Source organism: Mirounga leonina, unplaced genomic scaffold (genome assembly GCF_011800145.1).
Source record: "Mirounga leonina isolate KUSES-001 unplaced genomic scaffold, KU_Mleo_1.0 Mir_128, whole genome shotgun sequence".
Lineage (NCBI taxonomy): Eukaryota > Metazoa > Chordata > Mammalia > Carnivora > Phocidae > Mirounga > Mirounga leonina.
The window spans coordinates 5281280-5302859 of NW_023270320.1; the positions used below are offsets into that span (position 1 = coordinate 5281280).

General features: G+C 34.9%; 1 protein-coding gene across 1 annotated transcript in view; it reads right to left on the minus strand.

The window, feature by feature from the left end:
• LOC118009945 (disintegrin and metalloproteinase domain-containing protein 5-like) overlaps positions 1-21580 on the minus strand; it is a 173868-nt gene that overhangs the window by 133472 nt on the left and 18816 nt on the right. Inside the window, exons 5-7 of the mRNA XM_035003989.1 lie at positions 21438-21514; positions 20448-20622; positions 19546-19611 (exon numbers count right to left, since the gene is read on the minus strand). Of these exons, the coding sequence (XP_034859880.1) occupies positions 19546-19611; positions 20448-20622; positions 21438-21514 (318 nt within the window). The remainder of the gene's footprint in view (positions 1-19545; positions 19612-20447; positions 20623-21437; positions 21515-21580) is intronic.

Consider the following 21580-nt stretch of genomic DNA (forward strand, 5'->3'; position numbering starts at 1 on the left):
AAACTAATAAAGTTCTAATAACTGACCACAATGATATAAAGATCTATAAACTATAAGAGAATTTAGAGTAATCACCTTAAAGAAGCTTAGTGAACCACAAGAACATACAAAGAATGCATGAACAAAATGAAGAGTTCAACAAATAGAAACCATCAAAAAAAAAAAAAAGACATCTTAGACCTGAAAAATACAATGACTGAACTGAAGAATTCAATAGAGAACTTCAAGAGCAGACTTGACCATGCAGAATAAAGAATCAGTGATCTACAAAATAGGGCATTTTAAATTATCCAGATGAGTGAAAAAACAAAGAATGAAAAAAATGAAGGAAGTCTACAAGACTTATGGTAAAAGTTAAAACACACACACACACACACACAATATCTGCCATATAGGAAGCCAGAATGAGAAAAAAAAGAAAAGGGGACAGAAAATATATTTAAAGCAATAATGGCTGAGAACTTCCCAAACCTGGGAAAATGGACACACAATAGCCAAACTGTGGAAGGAGCCAAGATGCCCTTCAACAGATGAATGGATAAAGAAGACGTGGCTCATATATACAATGGAATATTACTCAGCCATCAGAAAGGATGAATACCCACCATTGGCATCGACATGGATGGAACTGGAGGGGATTATCCTAAATGAAATAAGTCAAATAGAGAAAAGACAATTATCATATGGTTTCACTCATATATGGAACATAAGGAATAGCACAGAGGACATTAGGGGAAGGAAGGGAAAACTGAAGGGGTGGAAATCAGAGGGGGAGGCGAACAATGAGAGACTATGGACTCTGGGAAACAATCTGAGGGTTTCACAGGGGAGGGGGGTTGGGGGATGGGGTAGCCCAGTGATGGGTATTAAGGAGGGCACATGTTGTAATGAGCAATGGGTGTTATACGCAAATAATGAATCACTGAACACTAAAAAAAAAAAAAAAAAGTCACAGACAAATAATTTTGAAAGCAGCAGTATAAAAGCAGTAAGTCACATACAAAAGAAGCCCTGTAAGACTATAGCAGATAATTTAACAGAAATTTTGCAGGCCAGGAAAGAATGAAATGATATAATCAAAATATTGAAAGGAAAAAAAACTGTCAACCAATAATATGACTGGACAAGCTGTCCTTCAAAAATGAAGGAGTGATAAAGACTTTCCTAAACAAACACAAACAGGGAATTCATCACAACTAAACCTGACGTACAAGAAATGGTAAAGAGTTCTTTGAGTGGAACTAAAAAAACACTAATTAGCATCATTAAAACATATGAAGGCAGTATAAAACTATCTGGTAATGATAAACATATCCTTAAAGTCAGATTCTCTAATATGGTAATGGTGGTATGTAATCACTAACAACTTTAGTTTAAAAATTAAAAAACAAACATATTAAATATAACCATAACTAAAATACTCTGTTATAGGATACACAGCATTAAAAATGCATAAAGGGGGGGGGCCTGAGTGGCATAGTTGGTTAAGCATCTGGCTCTTGGTTTTGGCTCAGGTCGTGATCTCATGGGTCGTGGGATTGAGCCCCATGTCAGGCTCCACACTCAGCCAGAGTCTGCTTGAGATTCTCTCTCCTCTCCCTCTGCCCCTCCCTTGCTCATTCTCTCTCTCTCTCTCTCTTTCTCAAGCAAATAAATAAATAAATCTTTTTAAAAAATTTGTAAAATGTAACATCAACAACCTAAACTTAGAAGGGGAGAAGTAAAATGTAAAGTTTAGGAATGCTTTCAAAATCAAACTGTTATCAGTTTAAAATAGGGTATTAAAATTTTAACATACTTTATGTAAGCTTCATGGTAACCACAAGGGAAAAACATGTACTAGCCACACAAAAGAACATGACAAAAAGGTCAAAGCATACTGATATCAAAAGTCATCAAATCACAAAAGACAGGAGGATAAGAAATAAGTAACAGTGTATCCACAAAATAGCCAGAATGCAATTAATAAACGGGCAATAATAAGTCCTTACCTAACAATAATTACTTTAAATGTAAATGGATTAAGTTCTCCAATCAAAAGAAATAGAATGGTTGAATGGATTTTTTTTAAAAGATCCAGTGATATGTTGCCTGTAGGAAACTTGCTTTAGCTTTAAAAACACAGGCATACTGAAGAGATAGAAAAAGAAATTTGAAGTTAGTGTTAACAAAAAACACAAACAGGGTTATCAACAGTTATATCAGACAAAATATAATTTAAACTAAAAATGGTAAAAATAGACAAAGAAGTTCATCATATAATGACAAAGGAGGCCATCTATCAACAAAATAGAACAATTATAAATATTTATGCACCAAACATTGGAGTACTTAATATATAAAACAAATACTAAAAGAACTAAAAGAAGAAGTAAACAGCAATACAATATAATTGGGGACTTTAATATCCCATTCTCAACAATGGGTAAATCATCCAGACATAGAATCAATAAGGAAATTTCAGATTTGAACACTATAGGCCAAACCTACCTAATAGACATGTACAACACATTCTTTCTGACAGCAGCAAAATATACATTATTCTCAAACAGAAATTGAACATTCTCTAAGATAGATCATATGTTAGGTCACAAAATAAGCCTCAACAAGTTCAAGAAAATTGAAATCATACCAAAAAACTTTCTCAGCCCAAGTAGTATGAAACTAAAAATCAAACAGGAAGAAAACTGTAAAACTCACAAATGCATGAAAATTAAACAACACTCCTGAATGATCAATGGATCAAAGAAAAAAATAAAGAGGGTAAAAAGTATCCTGAGACAAACAAAAATGGAAACACAATATACCAAAATTTATGGGATATAGTGAAAGCAGTTCTAAGACAGAAGTTTATATCTATAAATGCATACATGAAAAATACTGAAAAACCTCAAATAACATAATTTTGCACCTCAAAAAACTACAGAAAGCACTGTGAGAACTCCTGGTCATGCCCCCATCAGTTCCAGCTATCCTGCCAGGGTGGCCCTAGTGCAGAGTAGCAAGACCCCATGAGCCATACACACTACAGCTCCAGAAATGCAGCCAAACCTGCTAGGCACATGCAGTCCATACAGGGGACATTCCTATACAAGGCCACTCCTTCAAGACGGGGAGAGGTAGCTATTTTGCCTAATTCACACAAAATAAACTAAAATGAGGAGACAGAGGACTGTGCTCAAAAAATAAAAATAAAAAAACACTTCAGTGAAACAGCAAAAGAACTAAACAAATGGATAAAGCAAATTACATGATAAAAAGTTCAAAATAATGGTCATAAATACTCACTGGATTTGAAAGAAGAGGATGATTCAGCAAAAAGACAAAATGTAAGAAAGAATCAATCAGAGGTGAAGAATACAATAACTGAAATGAAAAATACACTAGGGGAAATCAACAGAAGATTAGAGGATGCAGAATGGATCAGCAATCTGGAAGACAAGATAATGGAAAGCAATGAAGCTGAACAGTAAAAAGTAAGAATTTTCAAAAATGAGTGTAAGTTATGGGACATTTTGGGATGACATTAAGTGCACTAACATTTGCATTATAAGGGTCACAGGTGGAAAAGAGGAAAACGGGGACAGAACTCTTATTTAAAGATATAATAGGTGAAAACTTTCCTAACTTGGGGAAGAAACATTTCCAGGAGCTACAGAGAGCCCCAAACCAGATGGGGCTTAGAAATAACTAAAATTTCAAAGATTAAAGATAAAAACAAAATCTTAAAAGAAGCAAGAGAAAGCAACTAGTTACATAGAAGGGATACCTCATAAAGCTATTAGCTGATTTTTCAGCAGTAACTTTGTAGGCCAGAAGAGAGTGGTATGATATATTCAAAGTGCTGAAGGAAGAAAACCTACAACCAAGAATACTCTACCTGGCAAGATTATCATTCAGAATTGAGGGAGAGATCAGGAATTTCCCACACAAACAAAAGTTAAAATAGTCATCACCAGTAAATTACCCTTACAAGAAATGTTAAAAGGACTTCTTTAAGTGGAAAAGAAAAGGCCATAACTAGAAGCTAGAACATTATGAAAGAAAAGTACTTCACAAGTAAAAGCAAACATATGGTAAAAGTAGTAGAACAATCACTTAAAAAAACAGCATAAAGGTCAAAAGACAAAAGTAGTAAAATCAAGTGTATCCAAAAATTAGTTAAGGGACTTCACCAAAAAAAAAAAAAAATGTCAAATATATCATATACATAAAATGTGGAACAGTAAAAATGTAGTGCTTTTAGAATGTATTTGAACTTAAGCAGCCACCAACTTAATATAGACCACTATATACATAAGATGCTATATATGAACCTAATGGTAGCCACAAATCAAATATCTATAATAGATATACAAAAAAATAAAGAGAAAGGAATCCACATAACACTAAAGAAAGACATAAATCACAAGAGAGCAAGAGAAAAAGAAAAGAACAGAGAAGAACTACAAAAACAACCATAAAACAATTAACAAAATGGCAATAAGAACATACTTATCAATAATTACTTAAATGAAAATGATCTAACTTCTCCAATCAAAAGACACAGGGCGACTGAATGGATTTAAAAAACAAGACCCATCTATAGGCTGCTTAGAAGAGACTCATATTAGACCTAAAGATACATGCAGACTGAAAGAAGGGATAGAAAAATATTCCATGCAAATGGAAGTGAGAAAAAAGCTGGGGTGACAATACATATATCAAACAAAATGACATTCAAACAAAGACTGTAACAAGACAAAATGAAGGGTGTTACTTAGTGATAAAGGGATCAATCCAACAAAAGGATATAGCAATTGTAAAAAATCTATGCATCAAACATAGGAGCACCTAAATATATGAATCGTTGAACACTACATCAAAAATTAATGATGTACTATATGTGGGCTAATTGAACATAATAATAAAAAATATATAAAGCAAATATTAACAGACATAAGGGGAGAAATTGAGAGTAATACAATAGTAATAGGAGACTTGAACACCCACTTACATCAATGGATAGACCATCCAGACAGAGAATCAATAAGGTCAAACACAAAATGTAACTTATAACACATAGAACTTAACAGATGTATACAGAATATTTCATCCCAAAACAGCAAAATACACATTCTTTCCAAGTGTACATGGAACATTCTCCAGGATAAATCACATGTTAGGGCATAAAACAAGTCTTAATAAACTTAAGAAGACTGATGTCATATAAAGTATCATCTATGATCACAAAGGCATAAAAGTGGAAAGCAATTACAAGAAAAAAATAGAAAAACACAAATGCATAGAGGCTTAATAACTTGCTTTTTAAGCAACAAATGTGTCAATGAAGAAATCAAAGAGGAAATTTTTTAAAATACCTGGAGACAAATGAATGGAAACACAATGATTCAAAATATTTCATGCACAGTCAGAGCAAAGAATGAAATTTATAGTGATGCACTCATACCTAAAGATGCAAAAAAAAATCTCAAACAATCTAACCTTAAACCTAAAGGAACTACAAAAAGAACAAAGCCCAAAGTTAGATGAAGTAACAAAATAATAAAGATCAGAATATAGATATATGAAATAAAGGCTTAAATAGAAAAAAGAAAAGCTCAGTGAAACTAAAAGCTTGAAACAATAAACAAAATTGATAAACCTTTAGCCAAACTCATGAAGAAAAAAAGAGAGAAAAAATAAAATAAAAAATAAAAGAGAAATAACTTATGCCACATAAATACAAGCATAATAAGAGACTACAATAAAATTATGTACCAAAAAATTTGACAACCTCAAAAAAATGGATAAATAACTATAAATAAAATCTTCTGATACTGAAATAGGAATACAAAATCTGAATAAACCAATTGCTAAGTGATGAAATTGAACTGATAATCAAAAAACTCCCAACAGACAAAAGTCCAAGACCAGATGGCTTCACAGGTGAATACTACTAAATATTGAAAGATTTAATACCTTTCCTTCTCAAACTATTCCAAAACTAGGAGAGAAGGGATGTTTCCAAATTCATTCGTCAAGGCTGATATTACACTAATATCAAAATCAGACAAAGACATTAGAAAAATAGAAAACTACAGGTCAATATCCCTGATGAACATAAATGCAAAAATCTTCAACAAATATTAGCAAATTGAATTCAACAATACATTAAAAGGATTGCTCACCATAATCAAATGGGATTTATTCCATGATCCAAGGATGGTTGATCCACAAATCAAATCAATCAGCATGATACACCACATTAACAAAGTGCAAGATAAAAATCATGTAATATTTCAATAGATGCAGGAAAAACATCTGACAAAATTCAACATCTGTTGATGATAAAAACTCTCAATAAAGTGGGATTAGGCGGAACATACCTCAACATACATGAAAAATCTCACAGCTAATATCAGACTCAATGGCAAAAAACTGAAAGCTTTTCTAACATCAGAGACAAGACAAGGATGTCTACTCTTGCCACTTTTAATCAACATAGTACTGGAAGTCCTAGCCATAGCAACTGGACAAGAAAAAGAAATAAAAGGCATCCAAACTGATAAGTGAGAAGTAAAACTCACTATTTGCAGAGGACATGATAGTCTCTACAGAAAACCCTAAAGATCCACCAAACTAATAATATTAATAAGTGAATTCAGTAAAGCAGCAAGACACAAAATTAATATACAAAAATCTGTTGCATTTCTATACTCATAATGAAGTAGCAGAGGAAAAAATGTAAAAAAAAAAAAAAAAAAACAATCCCATGTACAATTGCATCAAAAATAACAAAATACAAGTGGGTGGGTAGCTAAGATGGTGGAGTAGTAGGAGGACTCTAGGCTTGCCTCCTCCCTCGAACACAGCTAGATAAATATCAAATCATTCTGAGTACCCAAGAAATTGATCTGAGCACTGACAGAACAAACTGCACAATTAGAGGGAGAGAAGAGGCCACATCGTGGAAGGTAGGGGGTGCAGAGATGTGGTTTGGGGGGGGGGAAATGGATTGCAGGTGCTGTGGAAGGGAGCCCTGGTCACTGAGAGAGGTGAGAGAGAAATAGAGAGAGAGAGAGGAGGGCACGGGACAGTAGAAAGAAAACACTTCCCCAAAGTCAGTGAAAGGGAAAAAGAGAGGGGCTGATTTTTGTGTTTTTACAACCAGCGGTGCTCAAAGATTAAGGTTTTAGAGGTCCACAGCATGACCAGTGTGGAGCCCTGAGGGTGTTGCAGTGCTACTATGGAGAAGAAATGCAGATTGCCTGGGGACATACGGCGTGATCTAAGGATGCCCTGGGACACACTGGGAGAGATGGTTCCCTCTTCTTGGAGCGCATCTGGGAGAGGTGGCATTGCCCCTCTGGGGACAAAAGAGCTGGTGGGTGCCATTTTCCTCCCCCATCCCTCACCATAGATGCAGAAACACCTGCTGATGGCAGCTAACCTGGACACTGGCTCTTTATTCCAATATGCTCTATTCCAAGTTCCATGCTCCTGTGCTTTGGTGCAACTGCCCTTCTGGGTCAAACCTGTATCAGTCCCAGCAATGGTGAGATCTTCCCCCAGAGGACCAGTGCCAGTCACCACCATGCCAGATCCCTAATGTTTGGAGTTTTAAAACTCAACCAGCCTGCCTGGGATAGAGCCCAAGGTGTACTATGTTACTATGCAGGCAGGTAGCCCAGACACAGAGAGTGTGAAGGCAGCGATCTGAGGGATACCTGGGACACACAATGGGAGAATGTTCACTCTTCTGGGAGGGCTTCCCAGACAGCAGCAAGCATGAATTCCCCCTCTCTGGGGACAAAGGAACTGTCATTTCCCTCCCCTGCCCCTCAGCATAAACTAACTTCAGTAAGTAGCACAACACCAACAGTGGTGGCCTAAAATGGTAACATCAGCCCTGCCCCCCTGCACTCTGCAGGTACTGCTTTTCTTGGGAAAGTGTGCCTGAGAACACCAACACAGTGGGAGAGCATAGAACCTTCCACTGCAGACTGGCTCAAACCAACCCCCATGCACCATGTCTACTGACCATAGGGTTCTACAAAGCTTCAGATCTAGTGGAAATAGCATCAGGTCTCTTTTAACAAGCAGACCAAAGCACACCTAGTTAAGCTTGCCACACACTGAGTAAGGTCCATATACTCCCCACTGCAGGCAAGGAGAAACTCTGCAGAGGACTGACCTGAGGAAAAAAGCAGCCAAAACACAGCAGCAGAGTGCACATAGCACACACCAGAGACAATTCCTGAAGCACCAGGTCCTGGACAGTATATGACTTCTTCTTCATAAAGCCATTACTCTTGAGAGCAGGGAACATAGCAGGATTTCCTAATATACAGAAAAAGACAGAGACCTAGACAAAATGCCAAGATGGAGGAATTCATCCCAAATGAAAGAAGAAAAGGCCACAGTCAAGAATCTAATCAAAACAGATATATGTAATATGGCTGATGGAGAATTTAATGTAATAATCATAAGGATACCAGCTGGGCTTGAGAAAAGCATAGAAGACACCAGGGAGTCCCTTGCTGGAGACATATAAGATCTAAAAACTAGTCAGGCTGAAATGAGAAATGCAATAACTGAGATTTGAAACCAACTGGATGTAATGAACACAAGGTTGGAAGAAGCAGGCGAACAAATAAGTGATATGAAAGATGAAATTATGGAAAATAATGAAACTGAGGAGATGAACCATGAAAGACTACGGACTCTGAGAAACAAACTGAGGGTTTTAGAGGGGAGGGGGGTGGGGGGGATGGGTTAGCCTGGTGATGGGTATTAAAGAGGGCATGTACTGAATGGAGCACTGAGTGTTATACGCAAACAATGAATCATGGAACACTACATCAAAAACTAATGATGTAATGTATGGTGATTAATATAACATAATAAAATAAAAATAAATAAAAATTTAAAAAAAGAAAGAAAATAATGAAGCTGAAAAGAAGAGGGAAAGAAAAGTATTGAATCATGAAGGTAGACTTAGGGAACTCAGTGACTCCTTAAGCATAATAATGTTCATATCATAGGAGTCCCAGAAGAAGAAGAGAGGGAAAAGGGGGCAAAAGGCTTATTTGAGGAAATTATAGCTGAAAACATCCCTAATCTGTGGAAGGAAATAAACATCCAAATCCAGTAGGCACAGAGAGCTCCCATTCAGATCAACTAACGCAGGCCAACACCAAGACATAGCATAGTTAAATCTGCAAAATATAGAGATAAAGAAAAAATCCTAAACAAAAGAAGTCACTAACTTACAGGGGAAGACAAATAAGGTTAGCAGCAGATCTAGCCACAGAAACGTAGCAGGCAAGAAGACAGTGGCATTGACATATTCAACATGCTGAATGGTAAAAATATGCACCCAAGAATACTCTATCCAGCAAGGTTGTCATTCAGAATAGAAGGAGAGACAAAGAGTTTCCCAGACTAACAAAAACTAGAGTCATGACCACTAAACCAGCCCTGCAAGAAATATTAAAGGGGACTCTTTGACAGCAAAGCAAAGACCAAAGGTGACCAAGACAAGAAAGAAACAGAGAACATCTCTAGAAACAATGACAGAACAAGTAAGAAAATGGTACTTAATTCATATTTATCAATAATTACTCTGACTTTAAATGGACTGAATGCTGCAATCAAAAGACACAGGGTGTCAGAATGGATTAAAAAAAAAACAAGATCCATCTATATGCTGCCTAGAAGAGACTGATTATAGATATAAAGACACATGTAGATTGAAAGTGAGGGGATGGAGAAATATTTACCATTCAAATAGATGTCAAAAAAAGCCAGAGTACCAGTACTTACATCAGACACTAGATCTTTTTTTTTTTTTTTTTTAAGATTATTCATTTGCGAGAGAGAGAATGAGAGACAGAGAGCATGAGAGGGAGGAGGGTCAGGGGGAGAAGCAGACTCCCTGCCGAGCAGGGAGCCCGATGTGGGACTCGATCCCAGTACTCCAGGATCATGACCTGAGCCGAAGGCAGTCGCTTAACCAAGTGAGCCACCCAGGCACCCCCATCAGACACTAGATCTTAAGTCAAAGACTATAAAAAGAGATGAAGAAGGGCACAACATCCTAATTAAGGGGTCTATCCAACAAGAAGATCTAATAATTGTAAATATTTATGCCCATAACTTGGGAGCACCCACATCTATAAAACAATTAATAACAAACATAAGGGAACTCATTGATAATAATACAATAATAATAGGGGACATTAACATCCCACTTGCACCAATGGACAGATCATCAAAGCAGAAAATCAACAAGGAAACAAAGGTTTTGAATGACACAATGGACCAAATGGACTTAACACATATAGTCAGAACATTTCATCCTAAAGCAACAGAATACACATTCTTTTCCAGTGCACATGGAACAGTCTCCAGAATAGATCACATACTGGGACGTAAATTCAGCCCTCAGCAAGTACAAAAAAAAGGATGGAGATAATCCCATGCATATTTTCAGACCACGGTGCTATGAAACTTGAAGTTAACCATAAGAAAAACTTAGGAAAGACCACAAACATATGGAGGTTAAAGAACATCCTACTAAAGAATGAATGAGTTAACCACAAAATTAAAGAAGAAATTAAAAAAAAAACACGGAAACAAACAAAAATGGAAACACAACAGTCCAAAACCTTTGGGATGCAGAAAAGGCAGTCCTAAGAGGAAAGTATATAGCAATACAGGCTTACCTCAAAAATCAAGAAAAATCTCAAATACACAATCTAACCTTACACTTAAAGGAGCTAGAAAAAGAACAAAAAATAAAGGCTAAAGCCAGCAGATGAAGGGAAATATTAAAGATTAGAGCAAAAATAAATGATACAAAAACCAAAAAAGAGTAGAACAGATTAATGAAACCAGAAGCTTGTTCTTTGAAAAAATTAATAAAATTGGTAAACTCCTAGCCATCCTTATCAAAAAAAATAAAGAATGCAAATAAATAAAATAATAAATGAGAGAGGAGAAATCACAACCAATACCACAGAAATACAAATAATTATAAGAGAATATTATGAGAAATTATATGCTAAAAAATTAGGCAATTAGGAAGAAATGGATCGATTCCTAGAAACATATAAACTACTAAAACTGAAACAGGAAGAATTAGAAAACTTGAACAGACTGATAACCAGCAAAGAAATCAAATCAGTAACCAAAAATCTCCCAATAAACAAAAATTCCAGAGCCAGAGCTTCACAGGGGAATTCTACCAAACATATAAACAAGAGTTAATACCTATTCTTCCCAAACTATTCCAAACAGTAGATGTGGAAGGAAAACTTCCAAGCTCAATCTATGAAGCCAGCATTATCCTGATTGCAAAACCAGACAAAGACTCCACTGAAAAAGAGAACTGCAGGACAACATCCCTGAAGAACATGGATACAAAAATTCTCAGCAAAATACTAGCAAATCGAATCCAATAGTACATTAAAAAAAAAAATCACCACAGTCAAGTGGAATTTATTGGGCTGCAAGTGTGGCTCAATATTCACAAATCAATGTGATACACCACATTAGTAAAAGAAAGAATAAGAACCATATGATCCTCTCAACAGATGCAGAAAAAACATTTGACAAAGTACAGCATCCAGTCTTGATGAAAACAACCAACAAAGTAGGGATATAATGAACATACCTCAAGATCATAAAGGCCATATACAAAAAACCCACAGCTAATATCATCTTCAATGATGAAAAACTGAGAGCTTTTCCTCTGTGGTCAGGAATAAGGCATGAATGTCCACTTTCACCACTGTTATTTAAAAAGTATTGGAAGTCCTATCCTCAGCAATCAGACAACAAAAAGAAATAAAAGGCATCCAAATCAGCAAGGAAGAAGTAAAACTTCCACTGTTTGCAGACGACATGATACTCTATGTAGAAAACCCAAAAGATTCCACCAAAAAATTACTAGAACTGATACACAAAGTCAGTAAAGTCCCAGGATACAAAATCAATGTAGAGAAATCTGTTGCATTTCTATACACAAATGATGAAGCAGCAGAAAGAGAAATCAAGGAATCAATCCCATTTACAATTGCACCAAAAACCATAAGATACCTAGGAATAAACCTAACCAAAGAGGGAAAAGATCTATACTCTGAAAACTATACAAAACTTATGAAAGAAATTGAAGATGACACAATGAAGTGAAAAAACATTCCATGCTCATGGATTGGAAGAACAAATATTGTTAAAATGTCTATAGTGCCTGAAGCAATCTGTACATTTAATGCAATCCTTATCAAAACACCAATAGCATTTTTCACAGAGCTGGAACAATCTCAAAATTTGTATGGAACCACAAAAGACCCTGAATAGCAAAAGCAATCTTGAAAAATAAAAGCAAGCTGGAAGCATCACAATTCCAGACTTCAAGTTATATCACAAAGCTGTAGTCATCAAGACAATATGGTACTGGCACAAAAATAGACACAGAGATCAATGGAACAGAATAGAAAACCCAGAAATGCACCCACAACTATATAATCAACTAATCTCCAAAAAGCAAGGAAAAAGTATCTAATAGGAAAAAGACAGCTTCTTCAACAGTGGTGCTGGGAAAACAGGACAGCAACACTCAAAAGAATGAAACTGGACCACTTCCTTACACCATACACAAAAATAAATTCAAAATGAATGAAAGACCTAATTTGAGACAGAAAACCATCAAAATCCTAGAGAAAAACACAGGCAGCAACCTCTTTGACATCAGCTGTAGCAACTTCTTACTAGATACATCTCCAGAAGCAAGGGAAATAAAAGCAAAAATGAACTACTGGTACTTTATCAAAATAAAAAGCTTCTGTACAGTGAAGGAAATAATCAACAAAACTAAAAGGCAACCTCCAGAATGGGAGAAGATATTTGCAAATGACATATCTGATAAAGGGTAAGTATCCAAAATCTATAAAGAACTTATCAAACTCAACACCCAAAAAATGAATAACACAGTGAAAAAATGGGCAGAAGACATGAATAGATATTCTTCCAAAGAGAACATTCAGATGGCTAATGGACACATGAAAAGATGCTCAACATCACTAGTCATCAGGGAAATACAAATCAAAACCACAATGAGATACCACCTCACACTAATCAGAATGGCTAAAATGAGCAACTCAGGAAACAGCAGATGTTGGCAAGATGCAGAGAAAGGGGAACTCTCTTACACTGTTGGTGGGAATGCAAAGTGGTGCAGCCACTCTTGGGAAACAATACGGAGGTTCCCCCAAAAGTTAAAAACAGAACTACCCAACAGTCCAGCTAATGCACTACTAGGTATTTATACAATGGATACAAAAATACTGATTTGAAGGGATACATGCATCCTGATGTTTATAGCAGCATTATCAACAATAGCCAAATTATAGAAAGAGCCCAAATGGATAAAGACGACTTTTGGACTATTACTCAGCCATCGAAAAGAATGAAATCTTGTCATTTGCAATGATGTGGACAGAGCTAGGGAGTACTATGCTAAGTGAAATAGTCAGAGTAAGACAAATACCGTATGATTTCACTCATATGTGCAATTTAACAAGCAAAACAAATGAACACAGGGTGGAGGAAATAGAGGCAAACCATAAAACAGACTCTTAACTATAGACAACAAACTGAGGGATGCTGGAGGGGCGGTGGGGGGTATGGGTTAAATTGGTGATGGGTATTAAGGAGGGCACTGGTTGTGATGAGCACTGATTGTATGTAAGTGATGAATCACTATTTCTCCACCTGAAACTAATATTACACTGTATGTTAACTAATCGGTGTTTAAATAAAAACCTGAAGAAAAAAAATAACAAACTACCTAAGAATAAATTTAACCAAAGAAGAGAAAGACCTGCATACTCTGAAAACTACAATACACTGATGAAAAAAAAATTGAAGACAACGGAAGTAAATGGAAAGATATACCATGCCCTTGGGTTGGAAGAATTAATATTGTTAAAATGTCCATACTACCCAAAGCAATCTACAAATTCAATGCAATCCCTATCAAAATACCAATAATATTTTTTACAGAGGTAGAACAAATAATCTTAATATTTGTATGGAACCACAAAAGACTCCAAACAGCCAAAGAAATTTTGAAGAAAAAAAAAAAAAGCAAAGCTGGAGGTATCACAATCCCAAATTTCAAGCTGTACTACAAAGTTATAGTCATCAAAACAGTGTGGTACTGGTACAAAAACAGACACACAGATCAAGGGAAAAGAACAGAAAACCCATAAATAAACCTACAATTATATGGCCAATCAATCTATAACATAAAAGGCAAGAATATGCAATGGGGAAAAGGCAGTCTCCTCAATCAATAATGCTGGGAAAACTGGACAGCTATGTGCAAAAGAATTAAACTAGACAACCTTCTTACACCATACATATAAATAAAATACACAAAAATAAACTCAAAAAGATTAAAGAATTAAATGTAAGGCATACAACTACAAAACTCCTAAAAAAAAACTTAGGCAGTAATCTCCAGGATACCAACCTTAGCAACATTTTTCTAGATATGTCTCCCCAGGCAAGTGAAACAAAAGCAAAAATAAATTTTTGGACCACATCAAAATAAGAAGGAAACCATCACCAGTATCAAAAGGCAACTTACCAAATAGAAAAGATATTTGCAAATGATGTATCCAATAATGGGTTAATATCCAAAATATATAAAGAAATCCTGTACCTCAACACCAAAAAACAGATAATCTGATTTAAAAATGGACAGAGGACCTGAATAGACGTTTTTCCACAGAAGACATACAGATGGCCAAGAAACAAATGTTGAGCAAAGATGCTCAACATCAGTAATCATCAGGGAAATGCAAATCAAAACCACAATAAGATATCACCTCTCACCTGTCAGAATGACTAATATCAAAAAGATAAGAAATAACAAGTGTTAGCCAGGATGTGGAGGGAGCCCTCATGCACTGTTGGTAGGAATGTAAACTGGTGCAGCCCCTGTGCTGGGCTGTATCCTCAAAAACTTATAAATAGGAATACCATATAATCTATTAGTTCCACTGCTGGGTATTTACCCAGAGAAAATGAAAACACTAATTTGAAAACATATATGCACTCTTATGTTCACTGCAGCATTATTTACAATAGGTAAGCTGTGGAAGCAACCCAAGTGTCCACTGAAAGATGAATGGATAAAGAAAATATGGTATATATGTAAACAATGGAATATTACTCAGTCATTAAAAAAAAAATGACATCTTGGGGCGCCTGGGTGGCTCAGTCGTTAAGCGTCTGCCTTTGGCTCAGGTCATGATCCCAGGGTCCTGGGATCAAGCCCCGCATCGGGCTCCCTGCTCTGTGGGAAGCCTGCTTCTCTCTCTCCCACTCCCTCTGCTTGTGTTCCCTCTCTCGCTTGTCTCTCTCTGTCAAATAAATAAATAAAATCTTTAAAAAAAAAAAATGACATCTTGCCATTTGTGACAACATGGGTGGACCTACAGGGTATTATTCCAAGTGAAATAAGTCAGATACAAAAAGATAAATCTACATGATTTCATTCATATGAGGAATCCAAAAAACAAAATAAAAAAGCAAACAAACAAGAAACAGAAACAGACTCAAATACAGAGAAGAAAACAAGCAAAGGAAACAGACTTACAAATACAGAGAAGAAAACTGGTTGTCAGAAAGGAGAAGGGTCAAGTACACGGGCAAAATATGTGAAGGGGATTAAGAGGTATAAAATTCTCATTATAGAATAAATAATCCATGGGGATGAAAAGCACAGCATAGAGAATTTAGTCAATAATACTGTAATAACTTTGTATGGTGACAGATGGTCACTTTACTTACGTGGTGAGCACTTTGTAATGTATGGAATTGTCCAATCTCTATGTTGTACACCTGGAACTAATATAGCATTGTAGGTCAACTATACTTCAATAAAAAAATACAACCCATCAAAGACTTAATCAGGAAGAAATAAAATATCTGAATAGAGCAATTACTAGAAAGGAGATTGAATCAATAATTTTTTTAAATGTCCCAATGAAGAAAAGCTCAGAACTTGTGTTCCCTCTCTTGCTGTGTCTCTCTCTATCAAACAAATACATAAAATCTTTAAAAAAAAAAGATAAAATATTTAAGAATAGACTTAACCAATGAGGTGAAAGCCTTGCACCCTGAAAGCTAAAGACATTGGCAAAAGAAATCAAAGAATATACAGACAAATGGAAAGTCATCTCATGCTCATGAACTGGAAGACTTCATAGTGTTAAAATAGTGTTAAAATGCCCAAAGTACCCAAAGAAGCTATCTACAGATTCACTGCAATCTTTATCAAAATCCCAATGGCATATTTTGCAGAAATAGAAAAAATAGCCTAAAAGAAGAATGTTACAGTGTCTCACTTCCTGATTTTGAAACATATTACAAAGCAACAGTAATCAAAACTATATGGTATTGGCATAAAGACAGATATATGGAACAATGGAATAGAATAGAGCACCCAGAAATAAAGCTCTGAGTATATATGGCTGAATGCTTTTCAACACAGGTGCCAACATACACAGTGGAAAATGGTCAGTGTCTTCAACAAATAGCACTGGAAAAACTATATCTATCTACATGCAAAAGAATGAAGTTGGACCCTTACTTTATATTACATACAAAAGTTAACTCAAAATTGGCATAAATGTAAAACCTAAAATTATAAAACTCCTGGAAAAAGGCATAGGAGAAAACTTTCAGGACACTGGATTTGGCAGTCACTTCTTGGATATGACACCAAAACACAGGCAAAAAAAGTAAAAATAAACAAATGGGATTACATTAAACTTAACCTTTGTGCATCAAAGGAAACAACAGGGTGAAAAGGCAACCTACAGAATGGGAGAAAGCATTTGCAAACCACATATCTGATAAGAAGTTAATATCTAGAATATACAAAGAAATCCTATAGCTCAACAACAACAACAAAGTAACTTCAAATTTTTTAATAATAGAAATATTAATATTAATAATGGAAAACAGTATAGCAGTTCCTCAAAAAATTAAACATAGAATTAACATATGTTCTAACAATCCAGCTTCTGGGTATACACCTGAAAAATTCAAAGCAAGATCACAAAGAGATATTTACATATTCATGTTCCTTGCAGCATTATTCACAATAGCCTGAAGGTAAAAGAAACCCAAATGTCCATTAATAGAAGACTGGGTAAAGAAAATGTGGTATATAACATGCAATGGGATATTCACAGCCTTAAAAAGGAAGACAATCCTGTCGCATGCTACAATATGGATAAAACCTGAGGACATTATACAAAGCAAAATAAGCCAGTCACAGAAGCTCAAATACTATATGATTCCACTCATATGTATTATCTGAAGTAGTCAAAATCATAGAAACAGAAAACCAGAAAGGTATTTGCCAAGAGGGGCAGGCAATGCAGGGGAAAGGGGATATTAGGCTTTAATGGGCATAGAATGTTGGTTTTCAGGATGAAAAGGTTCTAGAAATCTGTTAAACAACAATGTGAATATACTTAACACTACTCAACTATACATTTAAAAATGGTTAGTATGGAAAATTTAATATTAAATGCTTTTTACCACAATAAAAAAAAAGAATGAAGGAAATTAGTATTCAATACTAGATCTCCCTGATTCCAAATTATGTACTCACAACTGCTAAATCCAGTTTACTACAAAACACAATAAACTCTGTATTCATTCACTAGAAAACAATTAGAGAAATGGGTAATTTCACACTGGTAGACTATTTCAAAAAAGAGCACCAGGGAAGCTTCCTTAGCAAGCTCCTCACTGAACTTCACCAAGGCTATAGTCAATCCTCATACTGACACTGGTAACCACACAGCAATATAAATTGTGTTTAAATGAAGTAGTTGATACCTTTTAAGTGTATCCCTACTCACTTTTAAATTTTAATGAACAATTATTATCTCTGTGAGGAAAAAAAGTGGCTAAAAAGTAATCCTGTAAAAAGAAAAGCTGTATCAATAAAGAGCTTTCAGATTGGTTAAAAGGATTTGAGATTGGTATTAGTCCAAAAAGGTCTCTGGGGTCCCAACCAAATAATGGTTACTGGTTTAAGTTACTACATTTTGAAGTGATTTTCTATGCAGTAATAGATAACTTATGCTTATCTTGAAGTCTACTTTGTCTGATATTAATCTAGTTAAGCAAGTTTTTTAGAATTTTTGTTCTTATATTTTTACAGTCTTTTACTTTCATTATGTACCATATTTTAGATATGTCAGTTTTAGGGAGAATGTGTGCATTCATGTGTCTTGCATGATAATCTTTGTCTTTGCTTTTAATTAGTCTTTATCTTTGGTTTTTAATTACAGTACTTAATCCCTCTATACCTAATATAATAATTTATTTGAGTTGAAATTTATCTTAACCTTAGCTTTTAAATTTGTCCCACATTTATGAAACAAAAATTTAATGTATAATGTTTTCCTTTCCCTTTATTGACTTCTTTTTGTTGATTATGCTTAAAATTCTGCTTGTCCACTTCTAATTGCTTTGCAATTTTACCGGAATATGATTTTAGAATATGTGTTGGCATTGTACTGGGTCAGCTTAGCTATGCTAAAAAAAAAAAAAAAAAAAAAAAAACCCTCCCACTCATTAGTGAGCCAATGCACTTCAATTTTTGTAACCTCTGCCAATATTTAGCTCAGCTTCCCTGCTTCATATCCACCTCTTCTGGAATCAACAGACTCCCTTATGGAATGAAATATTTTTATAACATATCTCAAAATTTTAGTATCTGAAGGTTTTCTGTATCTAAATCTATTATTTTTTGTTTTGCTAACCCTTGTTTATGGTAGCTAATTTTCTTATGAATTTTGAGCTCATATATGGCTGGTGATAATCTGTGGGAATCCTGCTTGAAGTTGCATTCCTATGGAGAGAAATATTCTTTGCCTCCAACAGGTGCCCTTGGATCTTACCAACCAGGAATAAATGTAGCCTCATAGTTCAGAATCTCCTAACTACCTATGTTGTACAAATTAAAAACCTAAACCCATACAGGATCAGAAGTATAATCATGAATCCTCAATATGAAAATTTTGTTCATTTGTTTTTCTGTCATTTCATTTACCTAGAACTAACAATGAAACAGATAACTTGTTTTCTGCCTTCACTTAGAAAAAGTAGCATATTTGTTTTGAAGGCAATTCTTTCAATGAGGCTGAAGCAGTTAAATACATTGTATGTGGAGGTTGAGGGTTTCACTGAGGATGTAGTTCTTTTGAAAAAAAGAAAAATAGACTGACAAGCTTTAAAAAAAATGAAAAATGCTTTACTTTACAAAAGCATTTAGAGAACCTCATATATAAAGTAAGTGAATTAACAAACACTTGGCTTATGCACAATTTTTAAGAAGTTATTAATTGCAAAAGCAAAATAAACATTTATCAAAAATGTTTTTGAAATTTTTATTACATCCTTGAAATCAAGTTAGATACAAAGGTTAAATCATTTTAAAATAACAATACATAAAAAAGGACCTACCAGATTTTTATCCACAACAATATATATTTCAACATATTGAGGGCGTAACTTGAAAAATTCAGTTCTCTGAAAAACAAACATGAGTCCTGAGGAATTTCCAAAAATTAACCTTCTATTGAAATCATATTCAGAAACTGAGACATAGTGCTACTGATTATATAACAAAGCTGCTTCCAAATATAAAATTTAGGTACTATTCAGAAAATTCCAGTCCAAAAATTGTCTGTGGTTAATAGGAATGTTCAATGAGATCCCAAGCTATACAAGAATCCAGGTATCTGTTAATTTTAGCAATAGCTGCAATTGGAAATATCAACCTTAATCTCTTATTTCTTGCCTTGTGATAATGTTCATAGTAGTCTTCCATATGGGCAGATTTTCTGCTACCAATTATTAGGAAACTACTTCTGGCAAACAATAAAGTTTAGAAAGTATTACTGGAGTTTACAATCAATGGCAGTTCACTAGAGCCAGGAATGTTATTTATGATGTTATAGCAGTTTACAGGCCTTTGTGGAAGAAGAATTCATTGCTTTGTTTTACATGTACCTTATGTGGGCCACTAATAGTATTCATTTCTGAACTCTCCTGAAACAAAGACTTAACTTAGAAATCCAGATCACATGACATTTTCACCTAATTTATCAGCCTAATTGAGGAAAAGGAATAATTTATATTAACTATCCAAATGTCCACATGTGAACATTAATTTTTTGGTTTCTTGAATCCTACATTCACATATGTGTCCAAGATTAACTACCTAAGTCTTTACTAAACTTTAATCTCATAACAAGCTTAATGAAGAAATAATCTTAAGATCTGTAAGTCATCAAATTTTGCTCTGAAAGTAGTTTTCATTTCACAAAATTATAAGGAAGAAAAATTTAAAAGTCAACACTTACTTCTGAACTTTTTCTGATATGATAATATGTATTATTATAGCTGTAAGTCTTAGTTTCTCCTAAGAGAGGTACACTAGTGTTATCATATTTTTCTTCATAAATCATGTGCACAAATCCTGATACGGCCTCCATTGGTTCAATTCCATATGAGATGTTTTTAAGCTGTAATGTTCCCCTGAGTATTAAAATAATCAAAACAAGTCTGAAATTATTCTACCAAAACTATAACATTCTAATGAGAAATTTTGGCCAAAAAAAATTTTTTTTACATTTAAAGTCACCTTGGTTTCTCTACTTTATTCATTGAGGTGTTAAACTCAAAACTGGACCAGTAATACCACAGGATGCATACTGCCTTATATTACAAATATTCTAAGAGAAATGTTTTATTATCTTAAAGAAAGCATATAAGCGGCATGGACCCATCTGATTAAACAGGTTAGGACCCCTTCCTAGGGTATAGATTTTCTAAGCCAGCCTGTCAGATCTTTAGGCACTATCTTCCTTAGTCTTGGGTCCTTTCTTCTTTTTGAGATACCTACTCTTCCCTGACACTTAATGTCCTATGTCATTTTTTGTGTGGACTTAACTGAAGGTATTACCTGCCTAAAAATTACCAGAAGCAAAACCAAAATAGCTATCAGATCTAGGCATTCTACAATTTTTTACCATGCTAGGAAATTAAGAAATCAATAAAAACATGAAAAATCTGGAAAAACTAAAGAAGTATGGAGAGACCAACCAACACTCCCTACACTCAAGGCCACTCAAAGCCTCAAGCAGCAGAACCTGTTAGACTCAACAAGTAGCCTTCCATCAGGGACAAGTTCCGCCATCGTGACCAATTCTATTTTACCAGTAATTCTGTTTCACTCCTTAGGGAACTGAGATAACAAGGGTGAATAAAGAACTAGAAAAGATAAACGGAGGATCAACTCAAGTTAGCAGGATCAAATACCAGCAATGGAATATCTTTAAATAGGCTACAACCTGAGTCCCGAACAAGTGTGCAGCGACACAAGAGAATTTGGAAAACCTGCAACGTATCCATGATAACTGCAATCCATCTGAAAAAAAATACACAAGAACAAATGGATAACTTATTTTTTAAATGTGTCATTTTTATTTATTAC